General features: G+C 40.1%; 2 protein-coding genes across 2 annotated transcripts in view; both read left to right on the top strand.

The window, feature by feature from the left end:
- The first annotated feature begins 200 nt into the window (after positions 1 to 200).
- Positions 201 to 4,802, top strand: FABP7 (fatty acid binding protein 7). The gene is made up of 4 exons (XM_049900145.1): positions 201 to 446; positions 854 to 1,026; positions 1,682 to 1,783; positions 4,486 to 4,802. Exons 1-4 carry the CDS (start codon positions 374 to 376, stop codon positions 4,534 to 4,536), a joined length of 399 nt encoding a protein of 132 aa, XP_049756102.1. The 5' UTR covers positions 201 to 373; the 3' UTR covers positions 4,537 to 4,802.
- A 4,787-nt stretch (positions 4,803 to 9,589) lies between these two features.
- Positions 9,590 to 24,975, top strand: part of SMPDL3A (sphingomyelin phosphodiesterase acid like 3A) — a 29,131-nt gene continuing 13,745 nt past the window's right edge. Inside the window, exons 1-3 of the mRNA XM_049900106.1 lie at positions 9,590 to 9,782; positions 19,892 to 20,105; positions 21,418 to 21,562. Coding sequence (XP_049756063.1) covers positions 9,671 to 9,782; positions 19,892 to 20,105; positions 21,418 to 21,562 — 471 coding nt within the window. The 5' untranslated portion in view covers positions 9,590 to 9,670. The remainder of the gene's footprint in view (positions 9,783 to 19,891; positions 20,106 to 21,417; positions 21,563 to 24,975) is intronic.

Genomic DNA, 24,975 nt, shown 5'->3' on the forward strand with positions numbered 1-24,975 from the left:
CCCTGCCTCCAACCCCCATTGAATTCCTGCAGAGTTTTCTCAGGCTTAAGGTCTGCTGTGTGAGGGTTGGGATGAACTCGACCTACTCCGCTGACCCAGTGGCCTGAGCCAATCACAAAGAGGATTGGATCCTCACTCGAGCCCTCCTTCCCATCCCCTCTCACTGTGACAGCCTCCTGGAAAGAGAGGCACTAGGATCGGTGGGTTTGCAATTCAAATCCTTGGCCCTTTGCCCACTTCTTTTTCAAATAAAAAGGCAAGAACTGCAGCTGAGGTGCAAAGGGGTCATCTGAATTGCAGTGGCACTAAGAGCAGAAGATCCTCGCTCCTGTTTCTTATCCTTTCTCGAAGCTAAAAGGGGGAAAGGGCAAGAATGGTGGAGGCTTTCTGTGCTACCTGGAAGCTGACAGACAGTCAAAACTTTGATGAGTACATGAAGGCTCTCGGTAGGTAAAAACAAGAAATACTGTTCTCCTCTTGCAGCTTCAGGTACCTGCAGGATTCTTTTTGTTACCCATCCAATTAGCAACAGAAAAAGACAGATAATATTGCCATAATTGGAAGCTACGCTGGACTTTGAATGTGACTTTTGCCTGCTTTCTTGGCCAGGGCCAAATAACAGACCATTTGATATTCTGTGGAGGATGTGAGGCTTCTGTGTCGTCTTTGTTTTTTCTCCAGTGTCCTCTTATTATTTGTGCTCAGTAGTTGTACTGTATGATTAGTGTACAAATCATGTCCTAATGAAACTTACATTTGAGAACCTCCATTCCACAATCTGGAAGCAGATCCCTGCTTTGTGAGCTATTGTGGAAGTTGCAGCTGACTGTATTGCTTCCCTTTGCTGTTCTAGGTGTGGGCTTTGCAGTTAGGCAGGTGGGGAACGTGACTAAACCAACCGTGATCATCAGTCAGGAGGGGGACAAAGTGGTGATCAGGACTCAAAGCACATTCAAAAACACGGAGATTAGTTTCCATCTGGGAGAAGAGTTTGATGAAACAACTGCAGATGACAGAAACTGTAAGGTAAGAAGACACTTGTTCTCTCGGGTAGGGGTGAGGAGGAGGGAATGAAAGAAATTCTCTGTGTTTCTTTTTGTAGATGATGGCGAGTAGAGAATGCCATCATTTCAATTCAGGGAAGAGGAAATCAAGATTAACACAGCAGTCTAATGCACAAACGTTCTGAACAATGAGTACTTGCTATAGCTCAAATCTTGAATCCATTTGTCTCTTACCATATGTTTTTCACATTTTATATCAAATCTGTATTTCAGAAAGCATTTAATACTGTTCATTTGAAAGGAAGATTAGACTTTGTTTAATATGTCTGAGAGCCTCAGATCAACTCAATAAATAACTTGCTTTATTTTAAGGCTTTTTTAGACCAGAATGGTGACTAGCCAGAAAGCAGCATATTAATTCGATTCAGGATTTTTATTTCTAACACAGGAAATTTTTGCATCAAGATGTATACATTTCAATCTAACTATCAATAATTAGAGTTTATATAATAGTGAATCTAGAGCAACAGAGGAAATGGTACTAATACCATAATTAGCTTATGATGGTTTATCAATTATACAACTCTTACAAGAAAAAATGACTAGTTATTTGATTTGGGTGTCAGGAATCTGACTTGTACTTCTTGCCATGTTCTGCATTTTGTTATTGATCTCAGTCTGTTATAACTCTGGATGGAGACAAACTCGTTCATGTACAGAAATGGGATGGCAAAGAAACAAATTTTGTAAGAGAAATTAAGGATGGCAAAATGGTCATGGTGAGTAATGACAATTCTCCTTTCTTCCCTTCTTTCCACGCCCTCTCACCTATCCTTCTGCCTCCCTCCTTCCCTTCCTTTCTTAATAACATTATTATCTCTAGCAAGGGCCTTTAACCATGTGTAAAAGATGATAAATAAAAAGTTCCTAGCTAATTATTTCCTTGGTTCTGCTTCAACTGTAGAAAGAGAGAAGAATTCTAACTAGTGTATTTAAAAGATAAAAAAGTCGCAGTTGATTGTTCTAACACTGGGTGTCAAAAAAAAATTTTTTGGGGAAGGATTTGTGTTTTTATATGCTGTTGATTCTGACTCAATGAAATCTAAATCTAAAATCAATAATCATGAAAATATATAAAGATGATTGATGTTATAAGAGCATGAAGCTTATTTAGTATCAGGAAAAAAATTACAGCTCCTGTAATAAATAATAAGAGATCCTTAAATATTTTATATTTTAATTGATAAAGGTTGTACAAGTTCAGTGCAGAAAATTTAGAATGTAACACAAAAGTATTATAAAGAAGATCAAAAAATTTTTCTGTAATCCCTCATCAGAGAGAACCAATTTAATGGTATTTCCTTCCAGTCTTTTTTCTATGCATAAGATGCCTTTTAAAGATATACATCCGACACTGGGTGTCGTTGTTGTTGTATGCCGTTGAGTCAATTTCGACTCACAGTGATAGTATAGGATAAGGTAGAACTGCCCCACAGGATTTCTTAGACTGCAATCTTTATGGGAGCAGATCACCAGGTCTTTCTTCATGGAAGCCACTGGTAGGTTTCAAACCACTGACCTTTCAGTTAGCACCTGAGCGCTTAACCACTGTGCCATCAGGACTCCTTCAATACTGGGTAGGCAAGCAAAAATTATAAACAAAAAGTAATTAGAAAACAATTTCCCTAATAAGAAACAGGAGTAGCATTACAAATAGGAAAAAATGTTATGCCTTGATCTAGCCTCTCCCAGAGACATTTTTTTTTAATGGCATTTTGATGACACTGATATAGTGAAATAGATGAATTCATTTTTTAGGATTGCTTTATGCATTCCTTCTAAGATAATACCAGAAAGAAATTTTTGTTTTGTTATTTAAGAAAACTGTTTCCTTTTCCACCCCTTGACTACTGCAGTCAGAGCCGTTCTACAAGGAGATACACAAAAAAACCAAACCCACTGCCGTCCAGTCTATTCCCACTCATAGCAACCCTACAGGACTGCCCCATGGGATTTCCAAGGCTGTAAATCTTTACAGAAGCAGACTGCCAAATCTTTCTCCCTTGGAGTGGCTGATGGGTTTAAACTGCCAGTCTTTTCGTTTGCCAGCTGAGCACTTTAACCACTGCACCGGGACTCCTACATTGAGATATAAAACCAAAACACCTGTTGCTGTTGAGTCGATTCTGACTCATGGCTTACATATTTATACTTCTTTTCAAGTATGAAATTGGGGATGGGGAGCAGAGGGACAGTTTTCCTTTCATGTTAGAAGATATTTGCCCACATTTTTCTATACTGATAATTAAAAAGGAGGATTCATTTATAAAAGAGTAAGCCTCTTTCTGTGTTTCTATCTCAATTTTTCCTGAATATGGATAACAAATAGCTCAACTCTGGCACGTGTGACTATAATTCTGGCAAAATCAAATTCGTACAAGGAAATTAAAAAAATGAGCACATTACACTCTTGAAAATAGCATCAATACATGAAAATATTGCCCTTAAAAAAAACCCTACATTTTGTAAAGTGGTCTTATAGTCATTCTTCAAGTTGGATTTGACATCAGAGTGATAGAGCCTGTGTTCTACATTATACCAACTTAACCACCTAGGTTCACACAGGCTAAAACATGACAGCCAAGGCAATGAGAATAGCTTCACATTTACCTTTACTTGTTAATTTTAGAACAAGCCATTCCATATACCACTAATCCAAATGAGTTTTCCAGGAGCTACGGCTGCTAACCAAGAGGTCAGCCGTTCAAATCCATCAGGCACAGCCACTGCTTGGAAACCCTATGGGGCAGTTCTATTCTGACCCACAGGGTAGCTATGGGTCAGAATTGACTTGACGGCACAATGGTTTGGTTTTGTTTTTATTCCACATTTATCTAGATTATTAATTGAAATCTGTTATGAAAAGTTATTAGAAATTTCATTCATTTTCAAAGTACATAGCTGAGAAAATGATTTAGACATGCTATTCCTCACACCCTGGTGGTGTAGTGGTTAAGAGCTACAACCGCTAATCAAAAGGTTGGCAGTTGGAATCCACCAGGCACTCTATGGAAACTGAATGGGGCAGTCCAACTCCATCCTATAGGGTCACTATGAGTCGGAATCGACTCGACGGCAATGGGTTTATTCCTCATGCCCAATGTGTCCCTATTACCCTCATAATTTAAGGCAAAAGGAATTCTTTTGATATAAATCTAGATTGTTAATCTCAATTTTTGCTTTGGACATGAACTACGTCTACATGAGAACCCTTACGTGTATATTTAAATAATTTTTTTATACTCTCAATAAGTATGGGTTTCTTCTTTTTTTAGATTCTAAGAAATAGTTATGCAGCTTTTGGCATTTGTAAATTTTATTAGTTTTGCATCATGCTTAAAATATAAATATGATAATTATTAAAAATTCAGCTACTGCTATTCCTGTGTAGAAAGATTTTATTTCCCCTTGAATTTTTCAGACTCTTACTTTTGGTGATGTGGTTGCTGTTCGCCACTATGACAAGGCTTAGGAAGGTACGGTTCCTGACCTGGGGCTGTTTTCTTTTCCTACAATTTTTCGGTTTACGCAAGTCTCAGTGACATCCTGCTATTACAGCAAAGTGCATCACTAATTAGGTTATCCTTTGTGTGGAAGTGGAACATAGTGACTTAAAAACATGTCACTCCAAGCTACTAGTCCAGTTTTGATCTGCAAATTCATCATGTTTTATAATTCGCCTTTAAAATTTTAAGCGCTTTTTTTTTTTATAAAGAAGTAAATACATTTTATACTTTCTTTCGGGATGCATATCAAATTGGAATAAAAATATTACACATATGTGAAATGTCGTTGTTGTTTTTAATATCATTATTCTGGCTGCAAATTGTATAATAGAAGGTTTTAAGTAAAACAGCCATTCTTATGGCATAAAATAAGACTGGATGATTCAGCTCCTAATTTAAAAAAATAAGCAGAAGTCTAGTGAAATGTAGAAATGTCACAGTTTTTGGCTAAGGTGTCTATGGAAAATTTGTGATGATTAAAGTCATTTTGTCAGCATCCAAAGAAGCCTTGATATAGAGAGAAGGTCGGGCTACAGAAGTGAAGTCTAGCCATTAGAAATAGATGCTCTAAAGAAGCAAAACGATATTCCCCATTTTTTTAAAATAACACGCCCATGTCATATAACATGAGGAAATGATGAAATTAAGTAAAATAGTTCTGGCATAGTGCATGCATTCTTTGCAAAAAAAATACAGTATACCAAAGTTTCATATTTAATCAAAATTTATATATATTCAAAATTTCCTAATTGAAAGGTGAATAGCAAAAGGGAGTGAATTTTATCCTGGATTGTGGAGGTGTGTCTCCAGCTGGTAAACTGAGCTGGTCTAAGTTAATTGAGGCATTAAAATGAAGTGTACATAGAATATTCATAAAGACATTCAAATTTCTTTTTTTTTTTCTTGGTGGTGGGGGTGGGGGCAGGGGGGTGGGGGTGGGGGTAGGGGTGGTTGTAACTGCGTTGACCAGACCAAAGTAAATGATTGTTGGTAACTGGCCAGGGTTTGAATTTGTATGAACAAATATTTTGTAATCAACTTGACTGCAACGGGTTATAGTTTACAAAGTACTTCTTATAAATTTTTCTCAACCTCACAACGTGATACAAATAAGGGGGGGTATTATTATTTTTACTTTACTCCTGAGAAAACTAAAGATTAGAGAGTTTTATGTGTTCAAGATCTCATGGCTAGCAAATAAATAACACTGAGATGTCAACTGCACACCCTTCAATCTCACCCTTCATTTCCTCTCAAAAAATTCTTATTTCAGATAACTCTTCTTCTGAAACAAAATGCAAGATTTTATTTCCCCTAATCATTTCTTGGAGCCCTGGTGGCACTGTGGTTAGGTGTTCGGCCGCTAACCAAAAGGTCAGCAGTTAGTATCCACCAGCTGCTCCTTGGAAACCTCATGGGGCCGTTCTACTTTGTCCTATAGGGTGGCTATAAGTCAGAATTGACTTGATGGCAACAGTGTTTTGGTTTGGTTTTTGTTAATCATTTCTTAGCAAATGTTATCCTCTTGGAAAAAAACAAAGGTAAATATTTTCAGGGCAAATATACAATACTCATTTTTTGTCAACTCAGTAATTTCAAGGTCTAATTAACTTGTAAGTATGAGGAAACTTCTTTAACTCACACAATTCACTGCAGTCATACTATTAACTAACTACTGAATTACTTCAATGGACCATAAGAGAAGAAAAAACAAAAGTGCAGCTACAGGATTTAACATTTGACCGTACAATTATGACTGTCAAGACTTTCTACCTAAGACTACCATTCCTAAAGCTAGAGTCTATCCCCGTTGTAAAGCACGAAACAGTATGCAGTGCTTGCTCCAGCTGTTCTGAGAGCCAAAAGCAGAGGACTACTTAACTCTCGGTGATTTCTTAATATACCCCTGGTAGAGCAATGGTGGTTAAGCAACTCAGCTGCTAACAGAAAGGTCAGCAGTTCGACCCCACCAGTTGCCCAGAAGGGGAAAAGATCTGGACAGTGGTGGGTTATCCAGATCATCTTACCAGATCATCTATAGTGAACAATTTCACATTTTCCCACCACATCAAAGAGTCTAGACATGGCTGGCATCTGTCTCTCTCCCAATCCCACAGCACTTGCCTACAGAATCAAAGCCTCTTTTCAAATTTACAATCCCTGACAGGGGCAGATGACCCAGTGAGCAAGGTAAACGTGGGCTTGCTTGTGCATACTTACTAAGTAGTAGTGAACACTGTCACCTGTTTTTTTTTTTACCAAATCAAAGATGTGAAATTGTTCTCTACAGATTAGGAAGTAAATACAAGTAAACCCGTGCTTACCTTGCTTACTGGGTAATCCTACCCTGCCTGGCAACCAGATCAGATCGGCTCCTATAAAGTTTAAAGTCTATAGGGGCAGTTCTCCCCTGCCCTACAGGGTGGCTATGAGTCAGAATCGACTCAATAGCACACAACATTCTCAGACATACAAGGCCAGGGATGGAGATGGAGGTGGGGGTTCATCTTCAGCTTAGTTAATGAGACAAATAATATTTTACGTTTTTTAGGGTAGACTAATGATAAAGGTGGCGTAGTGGTTAAGAGCTACAGCTGCTAACCAAAAGTTCTGCAGTTCGAATGTACTAGGTGCTCCTTGGAAACCCTATGAGGCAGTCTGCTCTGTCCTATAGGGTCGCTATGAGTTGGAATCGATGTGTTGACAATGGGTTTGGTCTGGTTTGGTTTAATGATACAGTAAAACCTGTTGTCCTCGAGTCGATTCTGACTCATAGTGACCCTACTGGACAGACCAGAATTGCCTCCATAGGTTTTCAAGGAGCGGCAGCTGGATTTGAACTGTTGACATTTTTGGTTAGCAGCCTGAGCTCTTAACCACTGTGCCACCAGGGTTCCAAAGGGTAGTAGCGGTGGAAGATAAAAAAGACACTTTTGCTTCCTAAATGTTTCCAAAGTAGTTGCAAACAAATTTTCTTCAAGCCATATTCTCTATTGCGCTGCAATCTTCCAATGCACTAGCTTTTCTGATTTGTCTTTGTCGTTTTGTTGATTTTTAACATAGTTAACAGCAGAGGAAACATTACCAAGACCAAAGGCAATTCATCTACAGACCCTGGAAGATGTTGTTGTTAGGCTCATCCAGTCGATTTTTGACTCCTAGGACCCCATGTGACAGCTTGGAAGTACATTTATGAAATTCCAAAACCTCAGAGATACAACTAAGCTAAAAACTGTCTTGTGAACTTCAGTCACTGACTGCTGCCAGTGAGTAATCAGAAACTTCCACCCTGTCACGTGTGTTCTTCCCCACCCTCACAAAATGCATGTCTGTGCAGACTTATGATTATATAGCCAGGATAGAGTTATATATCCAAAGATGTTGAGACACTGTGACTTTATGCTTCTGAGAGAGTGGGTACATAGGAAAAAAAAAAAGCAGAGTGGGTAGAAGAGAGAATGATGTCTCTACTCATTAATTTTAACATAGTATCTTTTTAAGATTGCCAATATATTTTAGGTTTCAAAATGTGTACATCCTATTTTATGACTTACTTCCTGAAGAACCTTTTCACAACCAATTTAATTCCAGTAAACAGTATTGAAAATAATTTTTTTAAAAAGATAAGTGAAAACTGCTATTATTTACAATTTATCCTTTTTCTATCTTTCATAATATTTGGACTAAAACTCACAAGTTATTTTCCTGTTCTTAAAGTTGTTCTTTCTCACCTGCTCTCCATCTACTTTCTTGCTCCATTTTCCCCCATGCTCTGGAGGTACTGGGCTGAGATATTCCAAGGACCATTTTGTCCATGATTGGCAGGCTCTTTGGTTTTCATAAGGCTTTTGAAATGTCCTAGAATGGAGGCAGGACTTGAACTGCCCTGGCAGGACCTGAAACAGGAAACTAAAGCCAAGCACCTTGATTCCCATTTCAAAGACCCTTTGATGAGACACACTCCCATTAAATTACACAGGATACAAAATTAAGTCTGCAGTGATGGGAAACAAACACCCTTTACAACATCTTTTATGAGATTAGTAATTCAGGAACTCCAAAGGAATTCCATGTCCTACAAATATAAACTATATGCTCTTGAAGAGTTCAGAATCCTTACAAATGCTAGAAGGAACACAGAATACACAACCCCACCGCAGTTTGGGGATCTTGGCTTCTCTTGTCAGATTAAGTATCCGAAAACCAAAACCAAAAAACCCATTGTTGGGCTCGATTTTGACACATTGAGACCCTATACGACACAGGAAACTGCCCCATAGGGTTTCCAAGGAGCAGGTAGTGGATTTGAACTACTGACCTTTTGGTTAGCAAGTATCTGAAAGAAAAAAAAAAATCCTTGGAAGAGTAAAATCGACAGCCTCCATTTATGATTTCCCTCCATCTCTCGAGTGTATAAAGCACTGTTCTGAGACATTCTTCTAGCTTAGTTGAAGAAAACTTAGCACTGGGGCAGCGGTTCTCAAACATTAATATCACTTCAGTATCACCTGGAGAACTCATAAAAACATAAATTACTGGGCCCCATTCCCAGTGTTTCGGATTCAGTAGGTCTGGGTGGGGCCTGAGAACTTGCACTTCTAACTAGAGTTCCCAGGTGGCCTGCTAATGCTGCTAGTCCGGAGACTACATATTTGAGATCCACTGGTCGGTCCTATAGGGTCGTTATGAGCCGGAATCAACTCCATGGCAAAAGGTTTGGTTTTTTTGGTCTACCCAAAACTTCTGCTGGCCTTATCCGTTTCCAAATCACGATACTTAAGGGTTCTCTCCACCTCTGCTGAGGAACTCCACCTGTTTAGGGCCAGGTGGCATTTAGGAAAGATGATCTGCTTGGGGGCTGGCCCAAGAACATTCCTTCCTAAGCCAGTCACAGACCTAAGAAGAAACAAGACGGCAGATACTCGCAAGACGGGAGCTCACCGGCAGAGAAGCCATGTGTCCGCGGAGGCTGCCCTCGCACGTGATCCGCTGGGCGTCCACCAGCAGCCGTCTGCTGCCTCCTCCCCACCTCCGGGGCCCTGCCGTCTGCGTGGAGCAGCCCGACAGCCCGAACCTCCAGGGTGACGGCCGCGGTCCGCGATGGCGCTGCCGGGCGCGCTTGTCTGCTGCCTTCTGGCTGTCTGGTACCACCGCCCCGCCTTCGGGCTGCCCCTGGCGTCTGCCGGCTCCCGGACCCCTGCTCGGGCCGTAGGTGAGTCCGCGGTCCTTCCCCCTGGAGCTGCCGGAAGCGCTCGAACAAAGTTAGGAAAGTGCGTGAGGGCAGCTGGGCGCCTCGGCCCAGGAGCAGGAGAGCTGGGCCCGGGAGGCGGTGGGCGCTGACGGCGGCCGCTGGACGTGGGAAGGGCGACGGAGAGAGGAGAGAGCCGGGCACGGGACCCGAAGCTCGGGGCTCAGTAGGGGGAAATGCCCGCGCCCGTGGGGCCGCTCCGGGGGAGGGTGGTCGCCCAATTCCGCCTCCGTTTCACTTGTTTACACCTTGCATCTCGCTGGGTTTTCCTCCCCGGGAAAGAAAAGAGAAGCTGCATTTCTTAAGGAAAAAAGGTGACGACGAGTTCGATGTCCCGCGGCCCTGAATCTGCCCAGGGCAGAGGGAGTTGTGGGGGCTTTTACCCTAACGTGAGGGGTGTAAGTTTCAGGCGAACTCAGCGTCTTCTGTCCAGCGTCCCGAGGTTCTCACTCCCCAGCCAGAGTGCCGTCCACCTCGTTGCTACACACACCTGTGTTTACTACAGAACGCATGGGGCATTCTTTTTACACGGTTGTCACTTAGCTCCACGCAGGCAGGACCGATTGTATTCACTCCCAGCACTTAACAGTGCCTGTTACAGCAGTGGTTCTCAAAGTGTGGTCCCTGGACCAGCAGCAGCAGCAGCATCACCTAAATTTGTTGGAAGTGCAGATTTTCAGCCCCACGAAGCACTTACTGAATCTGAAACCCTGGGGGATGGGGCCCAACAATCTGTTTACCGATCCTTCCCAGACGCACGCCAGTGTTTGAGAACCACTGGTCTAGGATAAACACGTTTCAAGAGAGATTGTACAGTGTCATCTGAGCCTTCCGTTTCAAAGGTCACGGCGCCTCCCCCCCCACACTCCCTTTAAAACTAACTACTCTGTTATTTAAAAAAAAAAAAAAAGAATTAGGCAGAGCTCTGTTTTGTTTCTGAGGATAGCTGTATAGCTGTATCTAGACTCAGTAGTGCAGTACTATAGTGCTGAAAGCTCTCTCTCTCTCTCTCTCACACACACACACACACAAACAAACAAACACAAGACTTTGGGAATTTCCTGGGGGAACATGTCTCCTCTTTGCCTGAGAGCCAAGTCCACATGACTCAGCTGTCAGGTAGTTAATAGCAACAGCTGTAAATCTGGTTTCTCAACTCTGGCAAATGTCAGTCATAACAAGAAATTGCCCCAAAATATTTACTGCATGCTGGTTTCTGCTTGTATTATTGCTGGAGTTGAGTTTCTATGATTATGTGACTATTTAGGATTTTGAGATAAAATGTCTCAGGTTGCGTGAGACCAGCTAATGGCAATGTCTGTCTGAGTTACACACAGACTGTGCCTCAGACTTTCAAGCAGCAATAAGACTGATAAGAATGAGGACTGCACCCAGTGTCCAGGGTGCTACCTTTCATCTAGTATGATCGGGCTGCACACATAAGCATTGGCAAAGTGAAAGCCATTATTATTTATAGAAAGCAAATGGTAAACAATAGGAACAGATTACTTATAGTGAACTGGTCCTGCCCCCCAACATGTAATCCATTTTGTAAGAGAGGAACCTGTTTACATCTCAAAGGGGGACCATATACCCTTCCCCCAAATTACTCATGTCCATACTTTTTTTATACTTAGGTCACTCAGCAGGCGCATTGTGGTTTGGTTCGCAGGAGCTCGGGTGCTTGTTTCTGCGCTCTCTGAGGCCCACATGGCTTTTCCACCTAAGGAGCTCTCTCAGCTCCCACTACTTTGCTGCCCAGGGGGCCCACATGGTTCCTACTGCACTTCCTCTGCCGTGGGGCCTCATGGCTGGGTCTACTTGCCCACTCTGCAGTGACATAGAAGACCCTTGCACAGGATCCTCTTAGCCTCTGCGAGCAACCCCTGTATGGGGGTAGCAGCTCTATTGGTGACTTTCTGCTCAGGGCAGGGGGTGGTGTCCAGTTTTTCCCATAGGTGAACCAGCCCACCCCAGCTGTCTCTCTTGGTCTTCAGTGTTACAGCCGTTGACCTTTTATTTGGGTCTAGGAGGTTCTCAACCCAGGGACCCTGGGTCCAAAGGACAGGCTCTGCTGTAGGCTTTTGTCAATCATGAGATTCCCCCCAAAACCTCTGTGAGATTGGCCCCTTATTATGTTACTCTTACCGTGTGGTCTTCCCAGCAGGACAGCAAACCAAATAATCCCTTAGGTGGACTGCAGTCCTTCTGAGTAGGACACAAGCCATATATTCAGCTAGTAAATAGATCAGTCACTTGCAAAATTGTGACTTGACCAATGAATTTAGGAAATTTACATTTCGGGAGAATTACAAACCCAGAGCCAGGAAGACCATTCTAGAGAAACCCATCGCACTACAAGTAAATTTCACCTTTTGTTTTTAAACATCTAATTGCCAAGTGTCTCAGAGAAGGCTTTCTGGAGACCGTGGAAACTTCTACTTCACACCTCCTTGTTTTGATATGGAATCTACAAGGTTGAGTCATTTACTGGAGAAGAAGGATAACTGGAGTTCAAAGGCCTGAAGTGCTGACTCAGGAGTTTCAGATGGTTTTATTTTACATGTTTTTCTCCTTGATGTGACCATACCATCCCACCCCACTCTACTCTGCCCCCCAAAATACTCGAACTTCCTTTCCAGTATTCCCTAAGCCTGGCTCCTGCTTGCTTGTATTTTGTTTGTTTTTTTGTTTGCTTGTTTCCCATGAAAATTCCCAGCCTCTGTTTTCTATCCTGTCAGTCTTGGTGGTCGGAGGACAACAACCCAGGGAGGCTTCAATTGGATGTGTTTGCCCACAGCTCTGGAGGCTTAGTAGCCCAGGGACCTACTGGAGTATTTAGTGCATAGAAATCAACCTGATAAACAAACAAAAACCTATTTTAAGTAATAGCCTCAAGTCCAAACATTTGATCTATAGTTCAGTAGGTTCTCCGGGATAAATTATAATATTTTCTTTGACTTAAAGATTTTCTTTGTATAATTTTGAGCCACATTGTATCCACATTTATTTAAAAATGTTTATAGCACACACATTCCTCAAGTTCTTTTTAAAGATTATTTGCAGATAAGTAGGAACATGAAAGATCTATACAAAGAAAACTACAAAACACTACTGCAAGAAACCAAAAGAGACCTACATAAATGGAAAAAGAGACCATGCTTATGACTAGGAAGACTCAACGTTGTGAAAATTTCCATCCTACCCAAAGTGATCTACAGATACAGTGCAATCCCAGTCCAAATTCCAACAGCATTCTTTAACAAGATGGAGAAAGTAATCACCAACTTATATGGAGAGGGATGAGGCCTGGATTGGTAAAGCATTATTGAGAAGAAGAACAAAGTGGGAGGCCTTGCACTACCTGATCTTAGAACCTACTGTACAGCCACGGTAGTCAAAACAGCCTGGTACTGGTATAGCAACAGACACATAGACCAATGTAATAGAATTGAAAACCCAGACATAAATCCATTTATCTACAGGTAGCTGATATTTGACAAACAGCCGAAGTCCATTAAATGGGAAAAAGAGAGTCTCTTTAACAAACAGTGAGGCATAACTGAATGTTCATCTATAAAAAAATGGAATAGGATCCATACCCCACACCATACACAAAAACTAACTCAAAATGGATCAAAGACCTAAATATAAAACTTAAAACAATAAAGATCATGGAAGAAAAACTAGAGACAATGCTGGGGACCCTAATACACGGCATAAATACAATACAAACCATTACTAACAATGCACATACACCAGAAGATAGACTTGATAACTGTGAGCTCCTAAAAATTAAACACACTCATCGAAAGACTTCACATGAAGAGTAAAAAGAGAACCTACAGACTGGGAAAATATTTTTTGGCTATTACATCTCTGGCAAGGACCTAATCTCTAAAACCTACAAAATACTTCAACACCTACACAACAAAAAGACAAACAACCTAATTAAAAAATGGGCAAAGGATATTGTCTTAGTTATCAAGTGCTGCGATAACAGAAATACCACAAGTGGATGGCTTTAACAAAGAGAAGTTTATTCTCTCACAGTCTAGTAGGCTAGAAGTCCAAATTCAGGGTGTCAGCTCCAGGACACGGCATTCTCTCTTGGCTGTGGAAGAAGATTCCTTGTCATCAATCTTCCACTCGTCGAGGAGCTTCTCAGGCGCAGGAACCCCAGGTCCAAAGGACGCACTCTTCCCCCAGTGCTGCTTTCTTGGTGGTATGAGGTCCCCAACTCTCTGCTTGCTCCCTTTTTATCTCTTGAGAGATAAAAGATGGTTCAGGCCACACCCCAGGGAAACTCCCTTTACCTTGGATCAGGGAGGTGACCTGAATAAGGTTGGTGTTAAAATCACACCCTAATCCTCTCAACATAAAATTACAATCACAAAATGGAGGGCAACCACACAATACTGGGAATCATGGCGTAAACAAGTTGATACACACAGTTTTGGGGGAACATAATTCAATCCATGACAGATTTGAACAGACACTTCACCAAAGAAAACATTTAGATGGCTAGCAGACACATGAAAAAATGCTTGAGATCATTAGCCATTAAAGAAATGCAAATCAAAACTACAATGACATACCATCTCACCCCAACAATACTGGCACTAATCAAGGAAAATCCAGAAAATAACAAATGTTGCAAAGGTTGTGTGGAGATTGGAACTCTTATGCACTGCTGGTGGGAATGCAAAATGGTACAACCACTGTGGAAAATGATACGGCACCCTTTTAAAAAGCTAAAAATAGAAATACCATATGATCCAGCAATCCCACTCCTAGGAATGTATCCTAGAGAGATAAGAGCCACCACACAAATAGACATCTGCACACCCATGTTCATTGCAGCACTATTCGCATAGCAAAAAGATGGAAACAACCTAACTGCCCATCAACAGATGAGTGGATAAACAAATTATGGTACCTACACACAGTGGAATACTATGCAATGATAAAGAACAATGATGAATCCACAGAACATACCACAACATGGATGAATCTGCAGGACATTATGCTGAGTGAAATAAGTCAGTCACAAAAGGACAAATATTGTATGGAATCACTATTATAAAAACTCAAGAAAAGGTTTGCATAGAAAAAAAATGATCTCTGATAGTTCTGAGTAGGGAGTGGTGGGGAGGGAAAATCACTAACTAGACAGTAGACAAGTGTCAACTTTGGCAAAGGGAAGGGCAACACACAATATAGAGGAAATCAGCACAGTGTGTCTAAGGCAAAGTCATAGTAGCTTCCCAGACACATCCAGACACCTTGAGGGACCGAGTTGCTGGGGCTGAGGGCTGAGGGCCAGAGTCTTGGGGGACAACTAGGTCAATTGGCATAACACAGTTCATAAAGAAAATGTTCTACAGCCTGCTTTGGTGAGTAGCATCTGGGGTCTTAAAAGGTTGAGAGCAGTCGTCTAAAATACATCTATTGTTCCCATCCCATTTGGAAGCAAAGGAGAATGAAGAAAACCAAAGACACAAGGAAAATATTTACTAGAGTACTAAAGGACCACATGACTCACAGCCTCCTCCAGCCTGAGCCCAGAAGAACTAGATGATGCCAGGCTACCACCACCAACTGCTCTGGCAGGGACCACAATGGAGAGGCCTGGACAGAACAGGAAGAAAATGTAGAACAAAATTCAAATTCACAGAAAAAGACCAGACTTACTGGTCTGTCAGAAACTGGAGGAATCCCCATGACTCTGGCCCCTGGATACTGTGCTAACTCAGAATGGAAGCCACTCCCAAAACCCACTTTTCAGACAAAGATTAGACAGGCCTATAAAACAAATGATAACACACCTGAGGCAAGAAATGTGCTTCTTAGTTCAATCAAATATACGAGACCAAGTGGGAAACTCCTGCCCAAAAGCAAGAGAAGAAGGCAGGAAAGGACAAATAAGCTGGATGGATACAGGGGACCCAGGGTGCAAAGAGAGAGAGTGCTGTCATATTGTGGGGAATACAACCAGTGTAACAAAACAATTTGTGCATAAATTTTTGCATGAGAACTTACACTGTAAACTTTCATCTAAAAAAAAAAAAGCACAGTAAAATTGCTTTCAAAACAAGAAAGTAATTGCAGAAAAAGTGAAAAGAACTTTGGACTCTGAATCCAGCAACCTGTGTTGCAGCGAGGGCTATGCTACAGGCCAGGTCTGTGGCCCTGAAAACACACATGCGCACAGCATTTTGTATGGCATTTCGGTTTGTGTGCATGGGGTGAGCTTCCAGAGGTTCATTATTCATGGTGCCCGGGATAAGAACTTGTCAGAGCTCTGTTCTGGGCGTCTATTTAAAGAATCTAAATAATTACCCTCTCATTTATCCGTCTGGCAGTTCATTGTAGTAGAAGGAGGATTAGACTATAAGTCTGGAGAGACTGGTTCGGGTTCAGATTTCATTACTGAGTCATCACTTGACCTGGAGGAAATCCTGAAAACCTACTTTTGCCTAAATGTCATCGTATATAAATAGAAGACATATTTGCTGAGGGCCTACTGTAGGTCAGAGATACTCTAGATGCTGGGTATATATAAATCCAGATGCTATTTACATCAGAGAGATATGCCTTTAATGCAGTCTAAGTTTTGGTTTACAAAAATTCAATATCCTTATGGTCTCGTTTCCCTTATTCATTACAGTATCTCATATGGTGGTGGTGGTAGTTGCCATCAAGTCGATTCTGACTCATGGCAACCCCGTGTGTTACCGAGTAGAACCGCTCCATAGGGTTTTCTTGGCTGTGATCTTAATGGAAGTAGATCTCCAGGCCTTTTCTTCCACAGCACTGCTGGGTGGGTTTGAACCACCAACCACTGGATTACTAGTATAGCACAAACTGTTTGCAGCATCTAGGGACCTTGATCTCAAATGCAGATGTTGTCATTATCTATTTTATGTGTGAGGAAAGTGAGGATGAAGGGCATCCAAATGTAAACACACAGAGAGGCAGTGTGTGCAATGATTAAGGGCAAATTAGATTTTAGAGTCAAATTTCCTGAATTCATATCCTGGCTCTATTGCTTATGAAATGTGTAACTTGAACATAATACTGTGTGCTTCCATTCTTTATCTGTAAAATGGAAATAATAATGACTTAATACCTGTAAAGTATAAAAAATAGTACTTAGTGCCTTGTAAGTACTCAATAAATTGTTACTATTACTTGTAAATGGAGCCCTGGTGGTACAGTAGCTAAGATCTCAGCCTGCTAACCAGAAGGTCAGTAGTTCAAATCCACCATCTGCTCCTTGGAAACGCTATGGAGCAGTTCTACCCTGTTTTGTAGGGCCACTATGAGTCAGAATCTACTCAACAGCAACGGGTTTGTTTTGTTTTTTTGGTTATTACTTGTAAATTGCAAAGCTCCATCTAAAATTCAAGATTTTGAGATACAAAATAATAATAAAACTAATATAGAGCTTACTAGATACCAGACACTGTCTAAGTGCTTTACCTCAACTAAGTCACTTAATTCTCACACAGTAGGCACTATTATTATTCCCGTTTTACAGACGAAGAAACAGAGGTCAAAGAGACACAGCTTTAAGTGGTAGAGCTTGGATTTGAAGTGAGACAGTTTGAGTTCAGAGACCCCACTTTTTTTTTTTATTTTTATTGTGCTTTAAGTGAAAGTTTACAAATCAAGTCAGTCTCTCACACAAGAACTTGTATACACCTTGCTACAACTCCCAATTGCTCTCCCCCTAATGAGACAGACCGCTCTCTCCCTCTGCTCTCTCTTTTCGTGTCTTTTTCATCAGCTTCTAACCCCCTCCACCCTCTCATCTCCCCTCCAGGCAGGAGATGCCAACATAGTCTCAAGTGTCCACCTGATCCAAGAAGCTCACTCCTCACCAGCATCCCTCCCCGTCCCATTGTCTAGTCCAATCCTTGTCTGAAGAGTTGGGTTTGAGAATGGTTCCTGTCCTGGGCCAACAGAAGGTCTGGGGGCCATGACCACCGGGGTCTTTGTAGTCTCAGTCAGACCATTAAGTCTGGTCTTTTTACGAGAATTTGGGGTCTGCATCCCACTGCTCTCCTGCTCCCTCAGGGGTTCTCTGTTGTGTTCCCTGTTAGGGCAGTCATTGGTGGTAGCCGGACACCATCTCGTTCTTCTGGAGAGACCCCACTTTTAATCACCTTGTTCTACTGACTCTTGTGTACAGTTTAATACACTTTAGCATTGTACAAATAATAAAAATATGAGTTTATATAAAAACGAGATGCATTATATTAGTACCTCAAGGAAGACCAGTTTCTAGGGTAATTCTGAGCTATTCACCAACTCTACTTTGTATGCTGGATAAAATATATCTAAGCTGAAAATAATGGTTAAGGTATTCTCTGCATTTTGGAAAAAAATAAATTACTCTTGGCAGATATTTTCAAATGGTAACTAAGTACCTAGTAATTGACCATAAAGACTATTTTATGTAGACTTTCTCCTGGACCTCTTGTTTGTCTCTTCTTACCTATGAGCTTAAATGTATTACAAAATTATGACAACATCGGGAAGAAACAACAACCAAAATATAACTCTCATTTTTACCACCTTACAAATCAATCAACTGTTTCCAATTTTTAACCTTCTTATGTCAGCTTTGGGCATTTTGTTGATTTCTTTCAAGGGTTTGCCCTTAGGCATACCTAACTTTTACCGTCTTTGTATAGATAAGCATTTACATTTACTTTGCTTCATGCTTCTGCTGTAGTCACGTGCTGCTGTCACTTTCAGTGTGTATCTGATGGAGATCAGTGATAGTCAGAGTGGACTGGAAAAAATCAAAGTCTAACAAAATATCAATATTAAAACAACTTGAAAATTGTATATGAAGGGGCAGCAAAATCACTGAAGATATATGTAAATTATGCCTAAGTAAATGTGGGAGCCCTTCAAAATGGTGTTAAGATTTTGATTCTGCCATTTATGAACCATGTATATGGGTTTTCTGGGTACTAGAACAAAAGATGTGGCAGTCTGCTTCCGTAAAGATTACAGCCTTGGAGACCCCATGGGGCAGTTCTGCTCTGCCCTGGGGGGTCGCTGTGAGTTGGAATCGACTCAACGGCAACAGGCTTTTTTTTTTTTTTTTTTTGGTGTACTGGAACCAGTTTTCTGATTGACCCAGCGTTAGTTTCTCAACTCTAAAATGAGAACAATGATTCCTATTTCAAAGAGTGCTTTTGAGAATGAAATGGAAATGGTATGGTATATTTAAAATGCTTATCACAGAACCTGGCACATAGGAAATACTTAATAGAGATATTGTTATTAGGAGTAATAGTAGAATTTCCTTCAGTGAAAGAATCTGTCTCAAGATGAGTTCCAAGCGAGGAGGCTATCAAATGGTTTCTTGGCTTCTGCCTGAAAACCCACTGGAATCATCTTTCTTAATATCTGCTTCCCTTAATATAATTAACGTTTTATAGAAGTGTATGGTAGAAGTAGATGTACCTCTACTATATAGATTTCAAGAACATCTGGAAATTACTGTTTTGGGCTTAAAAATTAATATTAGAGATTTATATTCTTTTTGCATTGGTGTTGAGAGGCAAAATTGGGCAAGAATTAATGAGTGATACTTAGTTCCTTGTTCTGCAATGTACTCACTGGGTATTTGACAAATGACATCACATTTCTGTCAGTTTTTCTGTAAAAAGAATATAAATAATTTCCAAAACCTTAAATTCTACTAGGAGACTTGCTATTAAGACACAGCGTGATATTATTATTGACCTTCCAGAAGGATGTATATTACATTATGTGAATTATTTTTGAATATGTAGTCTTTCTTATGCAGCCACGCTATCACTGAGCTCATCAATTCTGACACATGTAAATTCTTCCTATGTCATTTGAATCTCCATCTTCTCACAGGGAAGAATTGTATTTAACTTTAGAGAATGCCAGCCTTTAAATTATTAAGACTTTCCTCCTTCAAAGGAAGGAGCACTGTCTCTAGCGCTACTTGTGTAAGTCTTTGTATGGGAATCCCAAAAGAGAAGATCTAGATTTAACAGGATTTCTTGTCGAATCAACAGGTCAGTTTTGGCACGTGACCGACTTACACTTAGATCCTACTTACCACATCACAGATGACCACACAAAGGTGTGCTCTTCATCCAAAGGTGCAAACGCCTCCAACCCTGGCCCTTTTGGAGATGTTCTGTGTGATTCTCCATATCAGCTTATTATGTCAGCGTTTGATTTTATTAAAAATTCAGGACAAGAAGCATCTTTCATGATATGGACGGGGTAAGTGATCAGATAAATAGCCACAACTCAGCATTTATCTGCAGTATCCGAAACTTTATGGGCTCAACTATAGCAATGATTGTGAGGATGGCACAGGACTGGGCAGTGTTTCATTCTGTTGTAGATAGATAGGGTCGCTATGAGTCGGAACTGATTTAATGGCACCTAACAGCAATTTGTTTTTTTTTTTCTTTTTAACAGCAATTTGTTTTTTTTTTTTTTTTTTAACAGCAATAGTGGAAACCCTGGTGGTGTAGTGGCTAAGTGCTATAGCTGCTAACCAAAAGGTTGGTAGTTGGAATCCACCAGGTGCTCCTTGGAAACTCTGTGGGGCAGTTCTGCTCTGTCCTTTAGGGTTGCTATGAGTTGAAGTCGACTCCACGGCAACGCATTTGGTTTTCGTTTTGGAACAACAATGACAACAGCCTAAACTTTATTAGAATGCTGATGTCCTGAAGAAGATTAATTATGTTTCAGGAATTATTTGAGTGAAAGACGCTAGATAAAATTAATCAGCATTATTAGAGATAAGAAAAAATTTTAAAGTCCCTGTGTTTTTTTCAAATACACACTTTAGAAATATGTCTGTGTTTGCTAAGGGATGAATCAATAAACAGCATGCTTTTGTATAAATGTTTAAAGGTGTTGATTAATGTGATAATAGATTTTGGTTATGTAAATAAAGACACAAACAAAAGGCCACAGTAGGAGTTAATCTGTGACGGTAGCTTTGTAAAACATCATCTTCTGGTGGTGTAATTAATGAATTCCATCCATCATGACAGGGTCGAAGAGGCCTATTATTTCCAGTACCATCGGTCATACGGAGTGCTTACTTTATGCTAGGTACTGTATTAATTCATTAACATATTGAAACTCCCCATTTAGCCTTTACAATAGGCATTAATATTCTTCCCATTTTACAGATAAGGAATTGGAGGCACCAGGCATCTAAGTAGTTTGCCCAGGTCTCTGCAGTTAGGAAGTGGCAAAGCTGGGATTTGAAATCAGGCATTCTGGCTCTGCAGTCTGTGTTCGTAATTCCTATACTTTTTTTGCATCTCATAGATCTTCGGTCAGACAGTGAAGCAGGCTGATATTTTTACTTTCTCTTTCGTTTTACATTTTTTGTTAATTTTCTTTTTTATAGGATTCTTTTTTCTGGGGGTGTGGGGAGGTGAAGAAGAGTGGTTTATCAGCTCTTCTTTACTGTCTGCTATTTTATAGTAGAAGCCTGTAATGTCATAACAAGGCCTCAGGGGTAAGTTTTATAGAAACTGATCTTGTTCTCTATGATCCTGTCTCTTTTCAGGGATAGTCCACCTCATGTTCCAGTACAAGAACTCTCGACAGAAATGGTCATAAATGTAATTGCTAATATGACAACCACCATCCAGAGTCTCTTTCCAAATCTCCAGGTTTTCCCTGCATTGGGTAATCATGACTACTGGCCACAGGTAAATTTGACCTCAACTTCCAGAAGTGCTCCAAAGATTTTTCTTATTAGTAATGCCAACATTATGACAGTAACATGGCAACAGTCGGGGATGGGAGTAGGCTCACGGAGGTAGAGTGCTTTATGAAAAGTTATGTCAATAGCGAGTTTTCAGAAGCAAATCACCCAATTTGTGGATTATTTCTGTTTTCCTTCATAATTTTCCTTAATTTCTCCCCTCTTTTGAATAATTTTATAGTTCACTTGAATTTCCGTGACAAGGTTAGCAAGGAAGGTTAATATTGACAAGTGTTTACATTTTGCAGATTTTCTGTTAGGCATACAAAGCTCTGTACACCTTGATCTAAATTTAATCTTCATTAAAAAATAAAAACATAACAAGATGTCATAAGAACCAAAGGGGGAGGTCCTTGTTCAAGTCCTTTTCATCTAATTAAGTGGTGATTCCAGATAGAGGGCATTCACAGTATTTAATGCCTGATACACCTGGACTCCGATCAATCAGAGTGACATTTGTTAAGCTATTCTGTACAAAACAGCTGGATACTAGTCCTAGTTTCAGGGTACTGTTACAGTAGGGTAGAATATTAGATTTGTACAGTTGCAAGGGATCCCAGAGATTGTTGTTTAGTCCAGGGGTTGGCAAACTATGGCCTGTGTACCAGAAGTGACCCTCCACATGTTTTTGTAAATAAAGTTTTATTGGAACACTGACATGTCTGTTCATTCCATAATGTCCATGACTACTTTCTTTCTACACAGGCATAGTTGAGTAGTTGTGACAGAGACTGTATGACCAGTAAACCAAAAGTATATACTATCTGACCCTTTATGGAAAAAGTTTGCTGACCCCTGGTCTAGATCAATCCTTCATCCTATGGGTGAGAAATAGTACATAGCCCAGAAATATTAAGTTGTCCAGGTTTTCACAATCACATCCCACATCCATATCCCAGGGACGAGCTTATATCCCAGAGCTCTTTACTCCAGTCCTGTGTTAAATTAGACCAGCATCCTCTGACACATCTCTTGCTCTTTTCAGACTAAAATACTTAATATTTTATGAGCATATTTACTTCCATACCTCTCTATTTTTGTCCACATTTTTCTCTCTGCTTAGAATCTTTTTCCATCTCATTCCACCTGGGTACTTAATGGAGATTTTGATTATTTTGGCTACTCCAACCAGCTTACAGTGATTTTGAAAAGTTATATTCTAGGATAAGCCTAAGTTTCAAATAACTTCTTAGTACTGCCCTCCCATCTTGAGATAAACAGTTTGTGAGTCAGCAACTCAACTAATGGTCAACTTTTGTTCCTATTGAGATGTTAGATGACACAGTGCAGAGGCTTGAGGACAATCTCCAGGTGTCCCAAGGTTACATGCATTGTTTTTATATGCCAGAAGTGGTAGGCAGACTGGTATAATAGAAACCATGTGGGGTTAAGAGTCATATTAATTAGGATTTAAACCCCATTCTTGCTCTGCTGCTTAATAGTTTGACCAATTTGAATAATTGACTGAATGATCCTGATTCCTTGATCCCTCATTTGTAAATAGGAACAGTGCATGCCTATGGTACAAAGTTTTCATGAAAATTAGTTATGATATATGTAAGGGGCATAGTTTAGTAATTCTCACATAATGTTGTTGTGTTGATTCCGACTCATGGAGACCTCAAGTATGCAGAGTAGAACTATACCACATACGATTTTCAAGGCTGTGACCTCTTGTAAGCAGATCATCAGGCCTTACTTCTGAGGTATCTCTGGATGGATTTGAACCGCCAACCTTTTGGTCAGTAGTCCAGTGCTTAACCATTTATGCCACCCAGGCACATAATAAGCCCCTCGTAAGTTAGGTGGTGGTTACTTTAGCTTGTCCATATGTTATATAGTCATTCAATAGTGACACAAGATACATTTATGAAACTCCTTTGAGGGTATGTTTCATTTTACCTTTATCTATGTCTTTTTTTTTTGGCAGTCAAATCTTATAATAATTAAAAAATATAGATATTGACTTCTAAAATACATCTTATTATATCTACAGTAGGTTAAAGCCGGTATACCTTAAACATTTAATTGTTTTCTCTTTCTAACAATGACTTTATATCTGAAAATTTCTTTCCATTATGCTACCCACCCTCCTGCGCAGTTTCAGAAATATCAAATGTAACATGCAAAGTTCCAAAATAAATTTCTTATAGAGACTTGTATCTGAGATCTAATTCTGATGAATGTTAGGGACGAATAAATTTAATAAGTGTTATTTCTCAATTATGCACCATGGCTACATAAACATACGTATACAGACACATGTCCCCACCCATTACATCAGAAGAGGTAGGTATTAGCGTGGGCAGCCCAGGGATTCCTTCCTGTTGCTGCCCAAGGAAATAGTCAGGGTCCTTATTTACTCCTGCACTGGCAAGACTGGTACCACCAAGCTTATGGGTGGCTCCCTTCCCATTACACCTCATTTCTTGGCAGTGGCCATGTCACAGCCAAAAAAAATTGGGAGGGAACATGGTGTCATATACAACTGGATGTAAGAGCGATGGTGGAAAAATCTGGAATTGAGACCAGCTACAGGACTGATTGGCTGTCCCTGGACAAGTCACCTAACTTCTCTGGTGCTCATATTTAAAATAGGGAAGTCTAGGGTGATTTTTATATAATATTAAGATCCTACATGACAACATCAGTATGTTGGTGTCCATCCCAAAGTAAACACATAACCCAAGACTGTTATTTTATATTACCATTATTGTTGTTACCATTTCTTAATCAGACTCCAGATTGGCCTCAGCCTTCATTTAATTCTCAGTCAGGTGATCTTGATCTTTGATACAAAGTGAAAATATATTCTGAGTAATTCGTTTCAGTTAAAATAAGTTGTTTGGTTATTACTCGACCTGAATATATATCTGTTTTCATCACACATTAGGCAGCTAAGAAAAGTCACCCTGAACTAATGTGACTTTGGTGTCACCTTGGAAGATGACGAAGTGTTTTCGTTAGTGCTGACAGGAATATGCCTCTAAGGAATAGATCTGTATCAGCAATATACAGAAGGAAATGAGGGAAGTAGAGAAAAGGGCTTCAGTTTTTAAGTAGAAGTTTTTAAAATAATAATAGAAATAATTATCCAATTTCACAAATGATTTATTTTTATTCTTATTCAGTATTTACTTTTGTAAAGTTTTTCCCTATAGCTTATGTACCATAAAGACAGTTTCATTTTATTCACTTTATGATTATGAACTAATGTTTTATAAAATATAGTCTTAAAAAATTCAAAACATGATATAATTTAGGCTAAACTAAAGAGAACTTCAAATCAAAAGTGCATGGTTAAGAATCTTCATTCAGGGAGTTAAGGAGCTTTATAATGGTTTAAACATTAATTCT

Source organism: Elephas maximus, chromosome 1, assembly GCF_024166365.1.
Source record: "Elephas maximus indicus isolate mEleMax1 chromosome 1, mEleMax1 primary haplotype, whole genome shotgun sequence".
NCBI lineage: Eukaryota > Metazoa > Chordata > Mammalia > Proboscidea > Elephantidae > Elephas > Elephas maximus.

Excerpts from the sequence above, each read along its gene's own strand:
- FABP7 (XM_049900145.1), top strand. The coding sequence starts at position 374 with ATGGTGGAGGCTTTCTGTGCTACCTGGAAGCTGACAGACAGTCAAAAC. Across the intron at positions 447-853 it reads TGAGTACATGAAGGCTCTCG|GTGTGGGCTTTGCAGTTAGG; the intron begins GTAGGTAAAAAC and ends TTGCTGTTCTAG. Across the intron at positions 1,027-1,681 it reads CAGATGACAGAAACTGTAAG|TCTGTTATAACTCTGGATGG; the intron begins GTAAGAAGACAC and ends TATTGATCTCAG.